The sequence below is a fragment of the Anas platyrhynchos genome, chromosome 7 (genome assembly GCF_047663525.1).
Source record: "Anas platyrhynchos isolate ZD024472 breed Pekin duck chromosome 7, IASCAAS_PekinDuck_T2T, whole genome shotgun sequence".
NCBI classification, from domain to species: Eukaryota; Metazoa; Chordata; class Aves; order Anseriformes; family Anatidae; genus Anas; species Anas platyrhynchos.
This window is the reverse complement of record NC_092593.1, coordinates 29362431-29384826: the sequence shown is the minus strand read 5'-3', so window position 1 is coordinate 29384826 and position 22396 is coordinate 29362431. Positions and strand designations below refer to the sequence as shown.

Here is a 22396-nt window from a genome sequence, read left to right as displayed (position 1 = left end):
TTCTGCTACACAGGCTCTTAGGAGAACTGAGGACTTTCAGAGGTGGAGAGAACAAATTCAGTTCCTGGGTCCTGCTGCAGACCCCTAAACCTTTGCATGTATGCTTATTAGAAAATGATGAGGGAAGGTCCGTCTGAGAGAGGCCTTCCTCTCCTAAAAGGAATGTCTGAGATGTTTCTGGGTGAAACCTGAAAGAACTTGTCCTTCCTCTAAACATGAAGTCTTTATTAATACACACGATGAGGCTCCTACCTGTGCTGTGTACTGAACTATATGCTGACAGGCAGCCATTTCAAAATGAAATGAGGACAGTCTTAAAAAAAATTTCAATATTTTAATCTTTTCTGTAGCCAAAGAGCCATGCAGATAACAGATTAAACACAGGGACAGGCAGAGACAAGTGACTCTGCAAAGTGAAGGGGAACAAAGGAGTTCTGCCCTTCTCTCATCACAGCTCATCGTAGCACTTCGGTGACTGCAGCACACACCAACTGTGCTGCCGGTGAGCTATCTGTACCTAACCACATCTCCTTAAGCACTGACTAAAATGCTCACCTATTTTTTCCTTCTAAGACCTGCTAGGAAGTATCTTCTCATTTATATTCCACGGAAGTCACTTTTGCTGTCTGTGCTTTGCTGTATGCTCACACAGGCAAAGATATTTTACACAGTCTAATCAGGACCTTACAATCAAAAATAGAAGAACAGATTCTGGAAAAGGTCAAAAAACATTAAGAATCACTAGATTTATTTTTTTCTAAGAATGAACACAGGAAAAAAAAGAAAATATTATATGTGAAAACAAAACACAAAAAGAATTAAAAATACTAGCTATCATAAAATCAAGTCTTTGAGTGTTTCGAAGTATTTGGATGCAAGTGTGCTGGAAATATTTTGTGGATTCTCAATGCTCAAACTCATTTCTCTAAAATCGTCTTCTAATTATCCTGGATTACGTAACGCTCCGGTGCATGTAAATCACAGATTTAAAAAAGCGTGTGCGCTGCAGAGAAGTGAAGGTAATGCCGCTAAGTAAAAATAGTGCATGCTGTACTTGCAGATGTTGCTAAAGATCAGTGGGAATAAATTACAGTTGTTTAAATCAGAGCTCACATCTGTTGATATAAGTGCTTCTGTGCTTTCTTCCTTTTCTGCTGCGCTCAGGATGTGTGCAGGTGGGAGGAGGTTTGCTAGCGTCAGCTACGATGAATTGAAGGCTCCTCGTATAAAACAAACCAGTGAGGAAAAAAAAACCCAAGACTTTCCAACCACTAGGGAACAAATATACTTTTTTCTCACTGATTTTGAGACATTGTGACCTCGTTTTTAAAGAGAGATTGAAAGGTGTTATGTGATGAACTGGTTTTCTCTAAGCTTTTTCCTGCTCCTTCAAACTTCTGTTGTGACACTCACCAGTATAAAGAACTCATGGAAATTCAAACGTTCCCTGATCATTTAAAACATAACAGGAAGATCTACCAGCTCTTTGTGGGCTTCCCCCCACCAAATTGTTCTACATTGCCTTTCAGGCCCATTTATTCTTTTAGCCTACATGGTAACTCCTGGGGAAAAGAGTTGTGCTGTTTGTGTACAGAAAAAGGACTTGGCTTCAAGCTTTCCATCCCATAAAACCATTTGACATCCTCAGCTCAGCAATCGTTCAGCTTTCACCTGCCTCAGTCCAGGTCTCCTTCCTGCCTGCCGGCATTATTTTGCATCCAGCAACACTGAATTTCGTGTACTACTTTACTATTTAGTCCCTTGTTATCATGACACCAATAGTATTTCTCTCCAAATATCTTTTGTCTTGACGACCCTGAATAAACCCCATACCTGCAGCAAAGTACACTTGCTTGCAGCCCATCCCAGCTTTGCAGCATTTCCATGAATACACAGCCCTGTGGAGGGCTGTAATTCCCACCAGCGTTTCCCATCTTCTAACCAGTGATGCATCCAAAAGAGGACTGGTTCCAACTCTTTCTACAGTAGCCTCATTTTTTGGAAAACTTTTTCGTTTTTTCTTTATGGCTTCATGTTTGCCCCATGGCAAGCATTTGCCAGACCAGCATTGTGTTCCCTGAGTAAAACCCTCCTTCCAAAGCAGTCGGACAACTGGAAAGCTGCCTGGTGTCTTGGTGAGCCGAAGGCAAAGACCCGTGACTTATCCACAAGTCTGTACTTATTAATAATAAGTGACAAAATCAGAGAAGACAAAACTTCTGCTGAGGAAAAGCCCTGCTCTTTCAAATCTGAGCTATGAAACATCATCTCTACATAGCCCAGCAGATGTCCCACAGGCGCTTGGATCACCTCGTGCACCTCATGTTCCTTCACCTTTCTTCCTCCTCAATCTTCTAACTCAAGTCAGAGATAAAGCAAAGACAGATGACTGCTCAGCAACAAGTAATGCTGTGCCATCCTGGTGATCTAGTGCAAGGGAGAGTATAAACACAACTCTAATGCTCCTCATCTGTCAAAAGAGCTCTGCAGACACCTTGCAGCCCACGTGATGGCCAGCCAAACAACAGCAGAACCCTTAAGCTCTCTTGCTAGAACAATTTAAAATAATTTAATTACACCATAATAAGCACTCAATCTCCCAGCAGTCTTCACATGCTGAAACTCCTCAGACTTAAATTACACTTCCTCTCTCATTGAAATTCTTCATAACTGATGCTTTACCCAAGGCCCTCATGTTTTAAAACCCTTTTTTTTCCCTCTGATTTCTTCAAAAAATATTATACGCATCTGAAAAATGCCTTGTCATCCCCTTTGGTGGAGAAAATAATTTGGTTTTCATCTGCTACTGAAAGGCGTGCTCTGTGGCCCCAGCTAAAATCCCACTGTAGGGCTTCTTCCAGCTTTTTCCCATAGCAAATCAAATCAAGAGCAACTTGTCTCACAGAACTGGCATGCTAACAAAGACTACAGCTTTCCCTGTATTTCTTCAATAAACACACAACACTGCAAACCAGCTTTCTTGACAAATCTCACACTTCCAAAGACAGTAGAGAGCAGGCTTGAAAGGACTACGCTAAAACCCATCCAGAGCACACACAAGCGTGTAACGCTTGATATGCCAGAGCCTATCATTCTGGACCATGGCCCCACCTTCCCTACAAATATATGGCTGCAGTGTAGATACTAATTAGAAACGCATCCCAAAAGCAGTGACGAATGTGTTTTCCTGCATCAGACATGAAAGCAGAAGCACACGAATAGCTGGCATATATTCCAATGTAAAGGGGGAACAAAAACCAAGGAAAACAAACAAAATCCATTTTTATGAAAAATTTGGCTAACATGTTGTTGATTACTAATAAATTACTCCTTTTCAAAAGCTTTGCTGATAAAACATGAAAATATCTGCTGGGATTACTACAGCACTGCAGAAATGTTGGCAACTGTTTTATTTCGTATTTAAGGGTCTGTGGAGACAACTGAGCAGCGACTTAACTGCACTCGCTATCTTTATTACGAGCGTATCAGTAATACCAGCACTGTGGCGTTTCCTGCCCTGATTTAGGATTTAATGCAAGACTTCTGGGACTGCACTCGGCTCAGGCACTGTCTCTACTTGTTACCATTCAGTCTTCATTTGCAAATGATAATTTTTGCTTTGAATGGCATGCCTGACTGCAGGGCAGAGTAAATCCAAACCTTTTAAACTCTAGCCAAAAATTTGCCATGAATTAGGAGACTGCAGCATATTTACAATACAAAATAAAATATCTCTACGAGTGCTCAGTGGTGGCGGTATGAATAAACGCCGATTATTCTTTTTTTGACGGGATAATTTTCAAAGCAGCGATTTTGCAAAGACTCAGGAAGAAAACAATTTTGTTTCATTTCCATAACAGAATCCAGACCTCTAGATTCAACCTCACGAGCTACAATTATGCATAAGAACTACCACTGTGAATTTTCAAACACAATGCCTTTTATTGTCTCTTCTCATTCTTTTCCCTTCCTGTTCTCCGAGAGTTTCTGTAGTGTCACCCTACATAGAAACTTTGGAGCAGAAAGTCTGACTTGAAAGGAAAACTTTCAAGTTTTCAGGCTTAAAAATAAATAAATAAGTAAAAAACAAACCACAACAAACAAATAAAAAATGCAACCCAAACCTTCCACACAAGGTATTTGAATGGTATTTGTTTTTGCAGCCTTATGGGAACAAACAAAAAAGCCTTTTCTACTATATGAAATCTCGACAGATGAAAACTAATGTTGGGCTTTTTTGTGATGGATGGACAGATATTTTAGTCACCTCTTTCAGAATTCAGGCGTGACTGTCCTAGAGCTCAAGAAATTAAAGATGTCAAATACCAAAGACTGCAATTCCCTCACACTGTGTAACCTGCAAGACTTTTCATTCTAGGACAATAATAGAGCCCAGACACAAATACAATAACTTACTATTTACAGGAACTTCCCAAAAATTGTCCTTCAGTATCACTATTTTATTAATATATTTTCCACCTGCACTAGGAGGCATGCAGGCAGCTCTGAAGTGCAAATACTGAAGATGAAACACCTACACAGCACGAGCAGCACGAAAAGCACATCTTGCTTTCTGTGCAGTTGCAGCACATTTTTGGATTCAAGGCTGCTTTAAAATTCAGTAACCTCTCGTCCTTTAAACATCACTGCCTGAAATGAGGTTTCTCATCCCAAAAGCCAAGAGACGAAACATGCCTATGAATGTCCCACACGCTTCAGTGCTCCAAAATAGTTTAAAATCTTCATGCTGCTTTTGAAGAAAGGCACGTGAGGCTGTCACTGCTACCCCGCACCCCAGGCAGACCCTGTTTATGGATAACATCTGGTTGCAATTACCTACTTGATGGAATGCAAAGCAACAATTTTTGTTACCGATGGGACTCGGAGAACAAACAGGACATTATTTACACATTAAAGAGAGTACTCACCCCAACACCACCACAAGGAAGCCTGACAAACATCGACGTTAGAGAACCTGCAGAGAAAAAAAAAAAAGGTATCCACTAAGTCAAAAAGTCAAAGTTTACCAGATTTTGGTCTAATTTTATGGCAATGCTGAAAACTTTCTTAACACAGTAACAGACCGTGGTTTTCTAGCAATTTTCAGAAAACACAGTCAATACTGTTATATTACAATGCAGAGATAAACAATATACGCACTTGGATGTGTTCAAAAGCCTCTCCAACATAAAAGCCTTCCATAAATCACTTATTTTTATGCAAGCGTTCTGTGCTGTCCTACATTTCAGGCAATCATGCTGACTATAAATGATTGAGACGCTACCAACAACTGCTCAGCATGTCTGAGATGAACATTTTAACTGCTTTCAACTGAAAGCGGATGGGAAATCATAAAAACACCCTAATTATCAGTCATCTGCACAGACGCTAAAAGATTTTGGAGCGCATTAGCTTCATAAAAGACGAAGACAAAAAATAAACCGGTGGCAAGCAAACAGAACGTGTTTTGACTGAAAGAGCAAAACCAACATTAAGAATTTGGGAGAAAGGGAGAAAAAACATCTGTAAGACCAATTTTGCTACTGTAAGGACTGTAACATCACTTCCTCAGCTTGTACATCAGCAATATTATTACCCATTCAAAGTTCTGCAGGTTTATAAACCGTACAGTTTATAGAAGAATGTGTTCTCTCATATGCACCACCACTCCCCTATGTGCATGTCTTGTAAGTAAGTGTGTCTATGCACAACAGGTAATTGGGGAGAAGGAAATACAAGCATGCAGGCACTGTAAAGATCTGTGGTACATTGCCTGAGATTCATTTGCTTGATATCTATTTAAAACCAATGAAAGCTAACAGTTTATTTAACTGTTTGTTTGTTTGTTTTTCGACCAAACCAGGTTCCTGCTCTGGTCATGTCATGTCTATACTGAAAGAACAAATTCCCTCTGGTGCTAACGACCATCTTTGCAGAGCGTGAAGTAGCTGTGATGTGACACACGGTACCGAGGATCAGGCTGGTGTCAAATGCATAGCAGACATACGTTACCCCTTTGACTGAAAGCAGAGTTAATGCATCTGTACTATTAATCTGAGCACACAGTGAGATTCGCTCGGTGATTAGATCCACATGAAAACTCTTAGATCATCCTGCCTTAGACCTCCTGTCACATCTTTCACTGCTAATCCACCTATTATTTCAATATTTATCTTCTTGACAACAATTTGATTGCTATCCACAAATTAAAAGCAGCCTCATTTGCCTGCATTTAAACTTGTTCAGCTGGTCCCAAAGCTTCTCACTCTCAAATGGGAGAGAGATTCATATTCCTCGTCTTGAGACTTTCAAGGGCCTTAGCAACATTTCAAGGGGCAAAGTTATGCAACCCGCCTTGAAAGCCACCACCTTTGAGCTCTCCTGATAAAACACAGCAAAGCAGATCTCTGCAATGCTCAGGCTCCTCTGGGGAAGGTAACTTCAACATCAGCAGTGGACGTCCACTGCAGCAAGGCAGCTCTCCTGTGCTGGTGAAGGAGGGCACTTGTTGAGAAAGAAGTAAAGCTCGGAACTAACAGACTACAGGACAATTGCAGAAGTAAAAGTAATCAGCAGAGCCATGGTATCCAAATGCATTGAGGTCTGCTTACAGTTCTGAAAAATCTGAGCTATTTGCCCCCTTCCCACATTCTCTTAAAGAACTGTCAGATGAAGCAACATCCCTGTCATCATTTGCAGAAGCTTAAAAAAAAGTATCCTCGTTTTCATCTCTCAGCTTTACAAGTTTTTCCTTTTAGGCTGAGATTTCTCATGCTTTTTTCTTGCTCATAGACATATCAAAGGCAAAGAGTTTACATGGAGCCAGTTATCCTATTGCAGTTGTACACATGTCAAGACACCCAGGTCTAACCAACTCACATTTGCATATGTGAGCCTCACGCAAAGCTTTGGTCTCAGACTTCAAACCTGCCATACATTTAGCCCACAAATATATTTAAAAGAACCCCACAAAGCTGTTTTGTAAATATAAAAGCCTTTTAAACTTTCAACAAGAGAGGATAGCTGAAGAAGGGGCTGCTTACAGGCTTGTTCACCCCTATGCACAAACAAATATGCACATCGAGGCTTTTCAGGGAGGCTTTCCCAGCACATCAGAGGGTGTTATCCTCACTCAAATCCAGCACTATGGAAGCCATCAAGCTAAGAAACTGTGCTGTTTTTTCTGGGACAGCATTGACTTTCCTGCCCTGCTCAAAAAGGAGAGCTTCTACCTGGATACTACACAAATTTCCCCTCCAGGCTCACTCCTCTTGGCATCTCAGCTCTCTGCACTGTCCCTCTGGATGCTGGGCGTTGAGTTGTCACCTCGTGTTCTCCTGCCTGGCAGGATAACTGGCAGCCACGCTGAGATGCAAAGACGTTTGCTCTTGCCCTGAGCTCGGCACAAGTGTCAGTGCCAGCTGTGGCCAGGCAGAGCTCCACAGCAGTGGCCCTGTGTGATGTGGGAAGAGCCAGAACAGCTGGACAAAGATGCTCATAGAAGCTGGTTGGGAGTCTGATTACTAGCAGCTCAAGGCTAAAAAGTCTGACACCCACAGAGAGGTTAGTCTGAGATCTGACTGATCAGGAATACTGCCTCTTGACAACGTGATCTCCTTTGCAAATTACACCTAAACATGCAACGTTTTGTACTGGAATACCCTCAGATATTGCAATTTTTTTTTTCACTAGAGGCATAAACTTAATCTCTAAAGACATTTTAAAATGAATGATTGAAAGACACATGGGGGCACAGAAAACGTACAGAAGTCGTCAAAGGTAGAGCAAGAGTTTCTTTTCCCCCAGGTTCTCTAAACAAGTTTGTTTCAGCAAAACCTGGGAATCTCAAAATCCCGTGCTAAACAAGCAATCTGTTTTTTTGCCCAAATACACCCATGGAACTATTGATGCAGACTATTCCACAACTTAAACAGGAACAGCAAAATATTTCAAGAGGATCTGACACTGGGATGAGCGGGAAGCACTCAGTGCTACCACAGCCCTACCAGCGTATCTGGCAAGGGGTTTCAAATTCCTGGCTATCAATTGCCCCTGAAGGAGCAGGGTTAGGACAGCCCAGAGCCCCCTGGTCCCATGCAGGGGATGACAACTGTCAGAGTCAAGGTCCAAACCCCATCTGATCCTGGCTGGTGAAGCCACCAGCTCAGGTGCTGGAGGACCGCCCGCCTCCCACCACAGGGAATCCGATCCAGAGTGGATGGCTGGGGACAGATCCTCATCTTCAGCGCCACACTTCAAGAACTTGCAGTGAAATCAGTCAGTGTGAAGGTGGTGCAACTGCAAATAAGAAGCCGTCCCAGATTTACTGGGGAAGATTTACACCCTGTTTCTTTGGACTGGTGGATACGACTTAACTCAAGGCGAGAGTTTTACACTACCAAGGATATGACATCGTAAATTTTTAAAACTGTACATGCTAATTGCACTATCATTCAGCCAGAGATGTCTACTTTTCATTTCTCTGGGTTTTAAAGAGGTGGTAACTTAGCTAAAAATATAGTGCTAATTATATGTTTGAACAACTGGCTAATAGCTTTCCTCTTCGGGGTTCTCATGTACGTACTTAATATGTTGCAAAAATCTTTCCAGCTCTTTTGCCACAACCATTGCAATATGCAGACCATCAAGTTAATCCTCTTTTTATATCATTCAAAGCAAAGCTAATCCTCAAAATAAACTTTCTAAACTTCTAGACCTTTCTTTTTGCTGATGCCCACAAGAGAACTTCACCAGCTGCCCCTCTGGCCTATCACCTACTGCTGTAAAAAGGTAAAAATAAAGGGAGAAGTCATCTCCCTGACAGGAAGGTGCTAAAATCAATGTGATATGATTATTTGGTTTCTATGGGTGGAGTTGGTTATCTGAACAACCATCCCCCTAGATACTCTGCAGGGAAAAAGTCAATATTCTACAGCAGATGCAGCCCTGGTTTAGGGAAGATCCAGTCCCCAGTAAAAGGGATAAACAATCTTGTTCAAAATTAAACAAAATGTAGGACTATCTAAGAGGCCCCTGCATCTTTCTTGTGGATTATCCATACAAACCTGACAGCTATTTGTTGATGTTTATGCAGCTGGTTGGTGCTGCAGATCTAGGTCCTTAGCAGGGAGTTCCAGTTCCTACCAAGCAAAGGAGAACTTTCTAACACGCAGGGCAGAGTGTCCAGGGGTACAATAGACTCTAAATTATCTTTCCTCCTCAGAGAGGGTTATTTTAGATTTTGAAGACATGAGTGCAAGGAAGCTGTAGCTATCTAAGGTTCAGAGATCACCTGTGGATGGGAAATACAATCTTGCACTACCCAAGTCAACGCTTAAAGTTGCAGAGGGAAGAATTGTCTTGGGAAATGCCTACAGCTGAGGCTGCCAGGACCCCCACATGCCCATCTTTCACACCACCAATGCTAAATGATTGCCAGTTGGGGCTGTGGACAGTAGCCTGAGTGCTGGAGGTCAGGAAGGGGAGCCCTCCCCACAGCCAACAATACCTAGAAGTTTCTTGCTGTCCAGTTTCTGTCTGTTCAGAGGGTTTGTGCCGTACAGCAGCGTATGGGCTTCCGAGTGAACTGTCTGCAGCTCTTCTAGAGTTGCTTTTCTTCCACGAATACACTGAAAGAGGAAAGAAAAGGGGTGATGAAATCCCTGCTTAAATGCTCAACTCATTACTGAACTTTTTTCTTTTTATTTTTTCTTTAACTTAGGAACTCATAAAGACAGCAAGTAATAAGTTTAAACCTGGTTCTCACAAGAAAAAATCTTTTGTAAGGGAGATTTCAGTTTAATCCCTTATTCAAAATACTACCCTGACAGAAAAAGTCATATTTGGATCTTTTTTTATGTTTGTTTTAAAAATATTTACCATAGTGTTTGATAAGCTACAGAGGGACTGCTCAACTACCGATTATTCAGTATTTCAGTTATAAACCCTTAGGAAGTGATTTACTGATGAAAATGTGGCCCTCCAAACACTGCCCCCCATCTCCACTGCAATTATTAAGATAACCTGAAAAATTCTCCCCAAAACACCAGTTTCCAAACACAACCTTCAATCAATTAAGGGTAAACTACAGACTTTCTGTTCTGAAACTGATCTTGGAAATCCTAGAAGATTAAATTTATTATGAATTGTTTGCTTATACCGTGATGCATCTTGAGCTGGAATACCATAGCACATATGCTCATCTCTGCTTTTGTTGGTGGCTGAACCCAAGAAGGGTTCGCTGAAGTCTTCGCTGTAGATCATGGAAAAACTTTTACTGATGTCAGCAGGACCCAACTTCACTTTAAATTTTACAGAGTGGGGCTCTTTTCCCCTCTTTCCATAGGGTTCCAGCATAGTTTTGGGGCATATCTTTTGTTGCCATCACACATTTGTGATGCAAAATGTGTTTGTAAGAGCAAAGTGCTGTTCGGAGATGCTAGATCCCATGCAGAATGAGGTGGTCTCTCACACAGCAGCAAGGTAAGCAGATGGTGCCTGGGGGATAGCAGGTATTCCAGATGGGGCAACTGACTGCTGACAGTGGAAAATGCACCTAACCTTCTTAACTGGGAGCTTGCGAGTGCCCCCAGAGTGTTGGCAGGGGAAATACGCGGTGAGCTGAGGTTTGGGATAAGTCAAGAGGTGGCCATCTGAGAGTGGGGAAGGAGTTCCTCAAAAATTAGGACTGCTTTGCATCTGAAACATCCGAAACTCTCATCCCACCACCAAAAAATTCTATTTTACAGGGCTTAGAATTAATTAGCTATTTTTTTTTGTGTGTGTGTGATTTGGTCAAAACCATTTTAAAAGGAATTTGGGGTGGGGGTTTATTTCCTACAGAAGAAACAACATGATTACTCCTCTCCATTATACTATAACATAAGTAGTCAACAATAAGCACGTTGGAAGCTCTGAGAGCCCCTTGTGGAGATCACACAAGCCCCAGCGACGGGTGTTACTGTGCTGCATGGTGCAAGGCCAGCAGGTCCCTTGTGACATGGCAGGCACTGAGCAGCCCTCATGCTCAATCAAAAGTGTGCCAATTGCTTTTTAAAGACTTCCATGTTCCCGTGGAAGCAGGTTTTTGAGATCCAAAAAGTGGATGGCTTAAGGAAAAAGAAAAAAAAAAAAACAACACCCACATTCCTAAGAAGAACAGAGTTGCCTGCTGCAGCAACACCACCCCGGGGGGTGAAGGGACCCCAAACACAGCGCAGAGCCCCTGCCAGCAGCACCTCCACGTATGGAGCACGGTCCGAAAAAACGACTTCAGGGAACTGTGTCCCAAAGCTTCAGCGTAAGCCTCCATCCTGCGTTTCAAAGCGCACAGGAAATCACTTTGTAAAATCATTTGAGCCATAAGGCAGCAGAAATCAAAGCACTGCAGGAGTGCTCGTGCACTCTGGCTCTCGTAATTTTGGCATTTCTGCTCTCCAGTTCCTCTTTCATTTTCTCTGTGCTCTGCTTCACCACCTAGCATTTCCTGAGGTTAATGATGAGGCAAAAATACACCGTCCCATTAAAGAGGCAATAATCACAAAAATGCTAGACCCAGAAGGGATGGAAATATCTGGCAAATCCCCCTTGAACTTTTATCCTGTCTTCCTTTTTCGCTCATGGTAAGTCAGTGTTAGTCACCCCTTACAGGCTTTTATAGCTTCCCTTTCACCCCTATGCCAGTTTTGTCCTTGGATCTAATGTAAGGATATCCAGAAAGATAGGATATCCAAGGCAGACCTTGTCCCAGCTGCAGCCACAGTGCCACAAAAAGCCATGAAAATGGCTACAAAGCCTCCTTCCAGAAACTGATATCCCAGACCCTGCCAGCACCACTTCCCTGGGCACAGCCTGGGTGCTCTGTGATGGCAAACCTTCACCGTGTCGATGCCCAGCGGTTTGGCAGTGTCAGAGCAGGGACTGATACTGCCCTCGAGCTGGATGCTGGCACAAGGCCGTGTAAGGAAGGCTGTGCACGTCTCAGCTCGAGCAGATGGCCCAGCCCAGGGTCTGTTTTCCATGTCTGTCCTCCGCAGCTGCAATTAACCTGAGGGCTTGAGCTAGCAGCCCTCGTACTTTAAACAACGCAGGATTGCTGCCAGGACAGGCCTGGAGACCCTGATTCAGGAACTCATTCTTCCCGGTCCTGGTTGAGCAGTCCACGGATCTGATTATGTCCAAAGCACACAGCAAAACCTATTGATTCCCTCATGCTTTTGATGAAGGCTGGGAGGATTATTCTACACAGTGATTGCGGGTTTTTGTTTGGGGGAGAGGCTCTTTTATTGCGATTGCCTCAATTAGTATAATTGTTGCTTTTAAATTCTGAACATACACCAGAGTAATTGCCATATTTTATAAAGCTAACTTAATTAAACAAGCAATACTTTAAACCGCAGCTGTCGTTAAGTTTGGACAACTGCTTTCACTCCAAAGGGTCATCTTTAAACTTGTGCAACCCTGTCAGACTCTTACCTATCACACTGCAAATCTGGCGCACATTTTCCCCTCAGCTGGATGTAAAACAGCTTTTGGACAACTTCAGCAAATACATATCTGTTTCACTGCCGAAAGATGGGGGGAGGAGGGTGGTGGATGGGAAGCAATGTGTTTTTTCTGTTCTAAAAATATTTGTGCCCCTTCTGGATCACTTCTATCGCCTCCGAGAGAAATGGTAGGAACTCGGCACTTGGCAGGTTCTGCAGAAGCCTCTGGGTTGCCTGATGAAAATGGGTTTTCACATTTCTGAAATTTCAAAGCAAGTATTTTTTTGCATGCATGATAAAATATTTATCTGCGAGCCCTTTTCTGGCTTGGGGCATGTGTGCAACAGAAACACCAAAAGAAAATTTCCAGGAGACAGAGAATCGTTTGAGCTTGCATGAGAAAACAGAGTTGGAATTTATTTCCAGCACGCAGTTGTGTGGGGAACAAGAGCTGCTGAACTCTTTCTGGAAGAGGAATGGGGATCCCAGTGGAGTTGCCTGATCCCATACAGGGTGTATAGGATTATTTACTATGCAGGGTGCTGTGTTTTTATCCTTGGAGCAAATATTTGCAGCCAATAGAATCAAACTAGACCCACACCCAGACCACAGCAAAGGAGCGTTAAGGAAGCAAGAGGAAACATGAGGATAAGGAAATGTCAAAGTTCAAACTGTCCTTTTACAAACACGACTTGTTATAAGTGGATTAACTGCATAATCACAAACAATTTTCACATCAGGCCCTTGGGCTTACTTCACCGGCTCATAATGTCTGAGGCACAGGACAACATACCTGCAACAGTGAAAATAAAACAAGTGTGCACAGATGTGTCAGTCAGCAATACCAGCTAAAAAATGATGTAGAATAAAACAGGAGCTCAGCAAAAAAGGAAAAATGTGCCGCCTGGAAAAATGTTGAGTTTTGCCTATCACAAACACCACTGCTGCTGAGGACAGAGAGGGAACGCAGGGTGTAGCAGCCCTTTCTGTCCTTCACTTAGCTTTCTGCACAGAAACAGGGATTTGAAAAAAAAATAGCAGCAATTATTAGGCCGGACTCCAAAATTCCTTCTAAATCAATTGTATCACTGAGTGTGTTCCACAGAATGAAGCCTTCTGCATGTTAAATCTAAATCTCCTGTCCTGCGGCAAGGAGACAAGCCCATCATCCCAGGCAGTGCCAACAGCTCACGCACATGCTCCAGCCTAGCAGCGGAGATCATTCCCATCAGAAAAGCTATCCCTTTGCCATGCCAAGTGCATGTGATGAGGTTACCTTTGCTGATGGAAAACTGTGTTTTATATTGCCCTACACTCTGCTTACTGGTAGCCAGGTTCCAATTGAGGAGCTTCAGAAAGACTGTGAAGGACAGGGGAGTGACCAAATGGCTTTGCACCATGGAAATTTATTACATCCGTCAAGGACAACAGAAGGTGAACAATTGTCTGCAGCTCCAGAAGAAACCCTATCAAACAGAATATTGAAGTGAGGAGGCAGGGAGGAGATGGAGAAAGAGGGAAAGGTTGTGCCCACAGAGCCCGTGGGAGACGATAAAGAAAAACTTTAATGAAGGTCTGGGCAGGAGTAGGAGATGGTGGGGGTAAAGGAACAGGGATGCTAACCAGAGAGAGCAGTAAGTGCATTTAGCACGGCCGGCTATCCTGAAACGGCAGGTCAGACCTTTAAGAAAGTCCTCAGAGAAGGAAATGGGAATCGAGGTAGGAAGCTAACATTATATATTCATCGCTTTCAGAGAAAAGAAGAGTTAAGATGAGGCTGAATTTCACCAGAAGGGAAACACAGGTGGAAAGGAGGTGAAGATCTAAACCAACTCCTTCCTACAGTGAGAGCAACCTAGAATAACAATGGAGGGAAAACAGCAGTCGCTTGGGATCATACAATGAAGAATTTCGTACATTATAGAACAACTATAGCACCAATCTAGGAGGCAAGACAATTAGCACTGCACAATTTAACTACTACTTCTAAACAGAGGAGATAAACAGCAGCAGGGTGCTTGTTTTTTTGTCAGACAGCATAATCCCCAAATTCAGTTAAATGGATCTCCATGGACAGAATCAGGTTTGAAGTTCTTCCTTGCTCTCCTCAGGGATAAATAAGGGTACAATGGGGGAATGTTATCTAATGGCAATGCTGCCACCACGTGGATGTATTTTCTGATTGCTCAGAAAATATTTCTAGCCAGATGCTGACATAACTCAAATTTACAGTGTGATGCAGTCCCTCAGATGTTCAAAGAGATGAGCAAACACTGTTTTTAATTTATCATTACTATTAGTTATGAATAATAATAAATATTAATCTTTACTCTTTTTATTTTAATAACTTTTCTCATAGTTTGCTTTGCTCTTAAAACATGCTTGTCCAATAAAACTAATTTAAGCACCTGTGATGGAACAGTGTTTAGTTACCTCCTCCTACCCTCATTCCTTTTACAGTATTTTCACTGTAGGTTGATCATTAATTATCAAGGAGCATTAAAGAAGCTATTAAACCACAGAAATACAAACTTCTTGCTCCACAGCTCCTGCTGTTATGATTGGAGCGGTATCAAATGACGTGGTTACTTCAGTTTGTGCTCTTATTTTTGGCCGCTTCAAAGTTCAGCACTTGATAGGGACTTCCATTTTACAGGGAACTGGGCCGAAAATGACATAAGCAGCTTCACTGCAAACAGTGCAGTTCACATCAGGCAAGAGCGTTCTCCAGTGTTTCACAAAATTTGCAACAGTCATCGCAATGCAATGAAATCAGATCGCTAGAAATGCACTCCTGACATGCAAACGCACGAGCATAAACAGTCATCTAGGAATGGATTAAATTTAAGCCACATATGGCAAAACACTGCCTGCAGCTGGAGCTATAAAAACCTGAGGCTGGAATGCAGCATAAAGTTTGCACGTCCAGGTAGCGATCACCAGTCCGAGCTGCAGGTTGGGTGTGCACAGTACCTTCCATCCCAAAAATCGGCCCCTGAAGCTGCCTGCCATCCAGCAGGCGGATCAGGCACGCAAACCCAAGGGCTGTTTCTTGCAGCCCCCTAAATCTCCCCCCTCCAGTGCTGGGATTACCTCACACTTGCCACGGAGACCCGTCTCCTGCAGCCGGGACCAGATGCTCTGGATCCTCCCCGCGTGCTCGGGGTGGCTGTTTGTGTTTCCACAGGTACACTGATGTTTCAGCATCAAGGTGTCGTAGACAAGGCCTGCAGCAGAGGTTACAAAATTGCTCTCAGTGAAAGGAACTACTTTGCCAGATGTATGAAAAAATACATGTATCTATTTTTGGTCTAGCACACTTTACATTGAAGAGAACATTTATAGACAAAGGCAGTGTGTGCTTCACCAGGAACCACAGAGCTCTACGAAATGACAGTCCGAGACACTGGGAAATGAGGTGGGCAGCTGCTTTGAACACAGAACCAGACCTGCAGCGATCCCTCCCATTAGAAATCCTCAACAGATACAGACAAGAACTGAGTCAGTCGCCACCACCGCTGCAGGCCGAAGCTGTGCGAGTGACAGGAGGAGGTGACAAATGACAACATGGGTACAAGAACAGGCGTGCCAGCGCAGGAACATGATCTAGAGGGGGGCTGACTTACAACTTGTCCGCTGGGTACCTTTATAATTACTGCTAAAATGACTCTAGGGCTTAGGATTAAAAACCAGAAGGAATAAGTCGTTAGCAGGCACTGTGTTTCGTAAAATAGTTTGCGCCGAAGTCTTTGCATCAACATTATTTGACAACATACTAATTAAGTCTATTAGCACACACTTGGGCATAATTATTCAGCGCGATATGTAGGTATTTAGCCGTGTTGTTTCATTGTAACGTGGGAGTCAAGCAGCTAAATCCCCTTGCATTACCAAGTATTTATGGCATGACAACAGCGTAGGAGCCTGCTTCATGCTCCGGAGCTGCCCGGGTAGGTTTCTGGAACGGGAGCTACGATTTCAGAGCCAATGTTCCACTGAACAGAACCGGCAGTTCCTCTGCAGCCGTGCTCTCCTGGTGACAAAAGACCTTTTCTGCACTTAATGTAGAAGAGACCCAGTCAAATGTTTCGATCTGTCCTTCCCTTCAGGCAGCAGCTCCAGAGAACAGAAGAAAAAGGGGCTTCGAGGGGCATGGTTTCTTGCAGGGAGTGCCTGTGCGAAAGCACAGTATAAACAGGCAAGTGAAAGGTCTCGACAAGAATCCAAAGCCTCTGAATTAGCAGCAAAGGCAGGAGTTTCTCCCAAACCCAGCACTGAAGGGTCTGCATCCAGCCCAAACTGCTCCTCCTAAATGCCACCAGAGCAGAGCGTACCTGCGCTGCGCCTGGCAGCGTGCGGGGCTTCCCTGAGCTGGCTTTCACGTAAGCACTGATAAACAGCACAATTTGCAACTGCGTGGAGTTCAAAGAGGCCTGGAAAATACGGCTCTGAGAACACACATGGACATGTAGCCTGGAGCTGAGCTCCGTGCTGCTGCCTGTACCCATGCTAGCTAGTCTGAGTGGTGCTGGAATCACAGCTTTTGCCTGCGTGTAGGCATGTTCTGCCGCTGAGAAATTTGGCCTTCCCCTCTGAAGCAAACTCTGGCACTGACACTCTCAGCTATTCTGCCTTAGGGAAGGTGCCTGGCAGTTCCTCTCCTTGCTGTAGGTGAGTGCAAGGCAAAAAAAAACACAACGTTTTCAGTTCTAGGAAGGGAAAAGGGCGCTTGTTAATTGACTGACTTTGGGTTAGCCAAAGTTCAGTTAAATAAGATCGTGCTGCAGAGCTCTGTAGGGGTCTCCTGTGCTGGAGTAACCATCAAACTTCATCAGGAGCTGCTGGGCAAAGCCTGGTGCTGTAAATGCCACCTGCAAAGGTGTGGACCAGTGGTAAGGCTTGTTGCCCCCCAAAACTCCCCAGTTTATTCAAACTGGCACAAGGTCTGTAGTTGCTTTAATTCGGGTTAATTCAGTTCTGAAGGAAAGTCATCTTCAAGGGATGTCAGGCACTTTGGCAAAGTGTTTGTTAGCACAAAGATTCCCATGTAGGCTCTTCCTAGACCCTCATGGGTCTAGGAATGACTGCACTAGGTTTGGCTAAACTGCTGATATTAAACCACGAAAAGTGCTTCTGTCTTCTCTGGCTTCCAAACATATCTCTGGGGACTTCAATTATACGTTACAGATTTAAAGCAAAACGGTGCATGTGTACATATTAAACATACACATACATGCTCAAAAAATAGCCTTGAATTTAAGCAAAAAGAAGTCCAAGCAGCAAGTCGCTCACCAGGTAGCTGCTGACCCTGCTGGGCGCACCCCGGCACCCTCTCAGGGCACAGCCACTGGCATGTGCATTGCCTTGCCAGAGACAGCCTGTACCGCAGCACGGGGTGAATACACCCGGAGCTTACCATTCTTCAGATTTTGGCAAAACGATAAAACAAGCCCAGCCAGAATCCTGCATCTGAGACGCTCTCGCTAGCATTGCTCCAAGTGTACCTTGCTACAAAGCCAGGTACGTGGGGATTTACCCACAGCCTGCAAATTTTAAAATTAACTCTTCAGAACAAGAAATAAGTAAAAATACTGTCAACGTGTAATCTGAGGCTAGTTCATATCACGCCTTCATGAGTTACAGGAGAAATCAGGCTCTTCCAAGCAGTTACAAGTACTTTTTAAGCAGCCTTTCCTGCTTGCCTCCTGGATTCCCAGACGATGCTTAATCCTGTTGCTCTGACAGATCTTTTCGTTGCTGGGGAGCTGGGCACAACTTGACAGTGAATTATACTGATTGCACTGCAAAGCTGGAAGGGGTCTAACACTATTTAAAGAGTCAGGATGAGAATCTGTGCCGCAATCTGTGTTTCTTTTTAAAGGTGTTTTTCTCAAGTCTCTGAGCTTTAAATAGTAACTACTGTAATACCATCGCGATGCAACCGTAGGTATGTAGGCAAAGCAATGTCTAGCCAGATTAAAAGCTTCTGTCTCATTCCCTGGTTTGTGCCTGGTAATACTGGTAGGGCAGAAGCCAACACAGATCAAACCAGCAATAAATACAAATGAAAATCTAGTTTTTTTGCATTGACCTTACATTCTTCAGTTGCTCCCGTGACTCCTGCAGTGCAGCAGATTTGCCAGTGACCTCCCATTTTTTTCATCTGCATCCACGAATGCGGGAAAGCTGCAGGCGTGTTTAAAATGTGTGCGTACATCTAAAGTGGACTTTCCTAACAGCCTACTCAAGTTAAGGTAGACAAAATAGTTAAAGAAAAGGTTTTCAGAAAATGTGGTGGTAGGGTGCCTACTCACCCCTATTTCTTAAGTTAATGGGCACTACAGTGGGGTTTGTACAATTTATTTGAGGTATAAAGTTTCCCCACTCCCAACAATTCATTGATAACAGCAATGTCTCAATGAAGTTTTTCTGTACCGAAACATTAAACCATTGGAAAGAAGGGAAATGTTCCAAGTTGCTTACTGTGGTTGGGGACACTCAGATGAAGACACACGCACAAAGGAAAACTTGATAATTTGAGCTTAAAATACTAAACGACTTTGACCATTACAAGTTAAATTAAGTGATCCTGGAAGCAATACTCTTTAAGACATGAGAACAATCGTTTTTAAAGGTCAGCACTAAAGTATAACCAACTCGCCTTTCTTGGCAGAGCAAACATATGATTTGAGGTTCAGATAATTATATTGCTCTGCACAGGAGAGAATAAATGCCTTCATCAGAAATGAAAAATACTTTAATGCAGAACATCAGAATAATTTGTGGAACCATTTTTACAGGAGATCAGAGACTGGATAATTGGAGCTATGCAAATTAATGGCCTAACCTGAGAAGTCTTTTATTCAAGTGTGTAGAACAGTGCGCGCAGAAGTAGTCATTAAAGTCAAGGAGGCTACTTGTGCTAGCGAGGGCAAGTTCAAGGACTAGCTTTCTTTTATATTCTAGTACGAGGGAAAATTAAATGTCATGCTTCAGGACACAAAACTGACTGCTTGAAGAAGTCAGGAAGGGCACTGTTTTCACTTTCATGTGCAGTAATGCACATCATGTTTGAGAAGTGTATTATGTTGTTCTTTTCCTATACCTTTGAAGTCTCGGGTACCGGTCACTGACAGAGACAGGAAAATAAATTATACATAAAAAACAGAATTTCGAGCTGTCTGGTCCTAACTCTGTCCAGAGAAAGCATTAGCCCTTTCCATATAGTATTCTGAACACGAAGGAGATGAACTGTTCCTTTGTCTGTTGGACAAAAACTGATCTCTTAGGAGCCACATTTGTGTCTGGAGTAATCATTGCCGGCTTCATTAGGGCCATTGAACAAGGTTTGTTTTATCCTGCCTTCTCACAAAATGATCAAAACAATTCAAATCTTAATCTCTCTGAAATCCAAAGCACATAACTGTGTTAGAATCAGTCTCCAAAGCAGCCACTTATCAAACAGATGGATTCTCCTAGTGAAAAAGAAGCCCGATGCACTTCGGCACCGCATGCTTTGAAAAATACCCAAGGCTTTAATTTCCTGCCTTTCAAAGAAAAGTTCAATCCTAGTGATTAAGCTTTAGTATCCACCTCCAAAAACAGAATCTCTGACACACTGTAGACTACTTCAAGAAAACAGAACCAAGCTAACTCGTGCACACATGCTTAACATCTGAGATGTCTGCCTTTCCTTTCTGTGCCTGCATGCCCGGAGTAGTAGGCTCTTTTTTTTTTCCTGCCACTGTAAGCAAATAGTGCTGGTTAATTAAACTGGTGCTTTGCCTGGGTAAGAATGCATGTGGGGAACACAGGAACTCTGCTTGTCTGAAAAACTTCTCCTTGGGAAATAAAAAAGGGAAGGAAGCAGAGGTTTCATGGCCTGAGCGTGGAGAGGGTTTTAAGTTTGCTAAGCATAAAGAAAAATGGTGGAAATAGAATTTTACCCTCCTTCAAAATTGTCATGCATCCATTTTCCATGAATCTGGCAAGAGGAAGCTCACCTTTTACACTCTCCACCTTTACTACTGCCAGTGAATGCCAAAAAACACTTTCTCCCTTAACAGCAGTTCACTGTGTTTTCCCTCCTCCATTCACCTAGCATAAACACAGAGAACTGCACAAGATAGAAGGCAGTGGAAAAATGAGGACCTGGGAGTCTGGACATGGATAAATAGCACAAAAAGGATGTTTAAGAGGTGAAGCAGATGAAGCATTTTTCATATCATCGCTCTGGATTAAGTAAATGTACGGTACTATGCAAAAGCAATGCAATATTCCACCTTTTAAATGATTTTTTTTAACCCTTCCTCTAAGGAAAATGAATCATAACACTGTGCCAGTGTGTTTCCAAAGCAGCACTGTTCTCAAAATCTGCATTCCTACTGTTACTTTCTTATGTAATTTTTAATGAAATTCAGAGGCACATATCTGAGTAAAACATATATCCTCTGGTAGGAAACGTTACTGTATGCTCAAAGTCTTGCATATGATTGACAAGGCAACTTAAATAGCGGAGGAGGAGAAGGGAAGAAAGAAAAAGGAATGAATAATCTCTTAAAGTAGGGCCAGGCTTCCTTACTTGTTTTCAAAGCACCAAGGTCTGGGTCTAAGTGTATTAGATGCTCAAGTTTCATCTGGTTTGACTGTGAGCCAGAGGACTACCCTTCTCTGTATCCTTGGCAAAAGCCAAAAGCTAGAACAATCTTGATGCTGTAACTGGCTGCATTACAAATGTAGTTTTGCTAAAATTCAATGTTTAAACATTAGCAGCAGATGGAAACTTGAAGGGCTGATTTGCAAAAATTAGGTACTACCTGGACTTTTACAGAGCTGACTGCACATGCTTCCCACCTGCAACTAACAGCCGAAGAACAAAGTCAGATTTAATGCATCACTATTACTATACCATCAGTATCTGAAAATAAATCTAATTCACAATGATGGTTTTAATGATGCTTTTTGAGTGGGTTAAATAAGATTAAATGAACAAACCAAAGAGAAACAAAATCAAGAGCTGCCCTTAATTGCAACATTTTTTTCTCCTTTCCTCAGGGCACACGTCACATGGCAAAATGTTCATTCACAAAATAAAACCTGACATTCGGGGAAGAAGGTGGACTTCAAAATAAGTCCTCCTCACCTAACACAGGACTTGAAAAGTTGCACATAATTAACTTTTACTAAAGCTACTGAATAAGCAGCAAGGATTTTGGTGGAAAAAAGACTGGTTTTAAGTCCTCACTGACTTAGGTACAGCATTTATTCCTCACCTTTAAACTCTGTGGGGAGACTAACACCTTTTTTTGCATTTTTGCTTTCACTAGACAAATGGAGAAATGCACTCATAATTTTCTTTCGAGACAAAGACTGACCAGGTAAGAAAACGCTCTTCAGCCTGTTTCTGCACACTGACAACTTGAAATAATCATCTCGCCTCACTTTTCCTAACCTACAGGCACAGACTCCTGGGCAGGGATTGTGTTGCAGAAGGAGGGGTAGGCTGGCACAGAGCCCAGACTGGATAACTTATGGCATGAGATTGCTCAGGGACTGGAGAAGGTGCAGAAAATACAGCCGATAGATACTGCGTTTGGCATGCTGTCCTTTTTCAATAACATTGCCTCTCTCCTCCTTGCATGTAAATCAGCCTTGTCACAGCATATGACTTGTCCTTTCTTTCTGGAGATATATAATTAAAGCACTAGGCTATGTTTCTATTGATTTTTGCAGTTTATTTTCTGTCTGGACTATAGGGTGACTGTCCCTCTAGGGAAGGAAAAGGCAGCACAACAGGGCAGAAGATGACTGATGCTATTCTCAAAGACAACAGGATATTACAGAGTCCACAAACACATCTGAGATTCAGACCCTGGACACGTGGCCTCGCAGGGACACGGGGCAGAAAAACA

At 42.9% G+C, this 22396-nt stretch overlaps 1 protein-coding gene across 21 annotated transcripts in view; it reads right to left on the bottom strand.

Moving 5' to 3' along the window:
- Positions 1-22396, bottom strand: part of HDAC4 (histone deacetylase 4) — a 233279-nt gene that overhangs the window by 33005 nt on the left and 177878 nt on the right. For all 21 annotated transcript variants that reach the window (XM_027461718.3, XM_027461717.3, XM_072041163.1 and 18 more), the window contains 3 exons: positions 15579-15712; positions 9509-9629; positions 4929-4975 (listed from right to left, as the gene is read on the bottom strand). In XM_027461718.3, coding sequence (XP_027317519.1) covers positions 4929-4975; positions 9509-9629; positions 15579-15712 — 302 coding nt within the window. The remainder of the gene's footprint in view (positions 1-4928; positions 4976-9508; positions 9630-15578; positions 15713-22396) is intronic.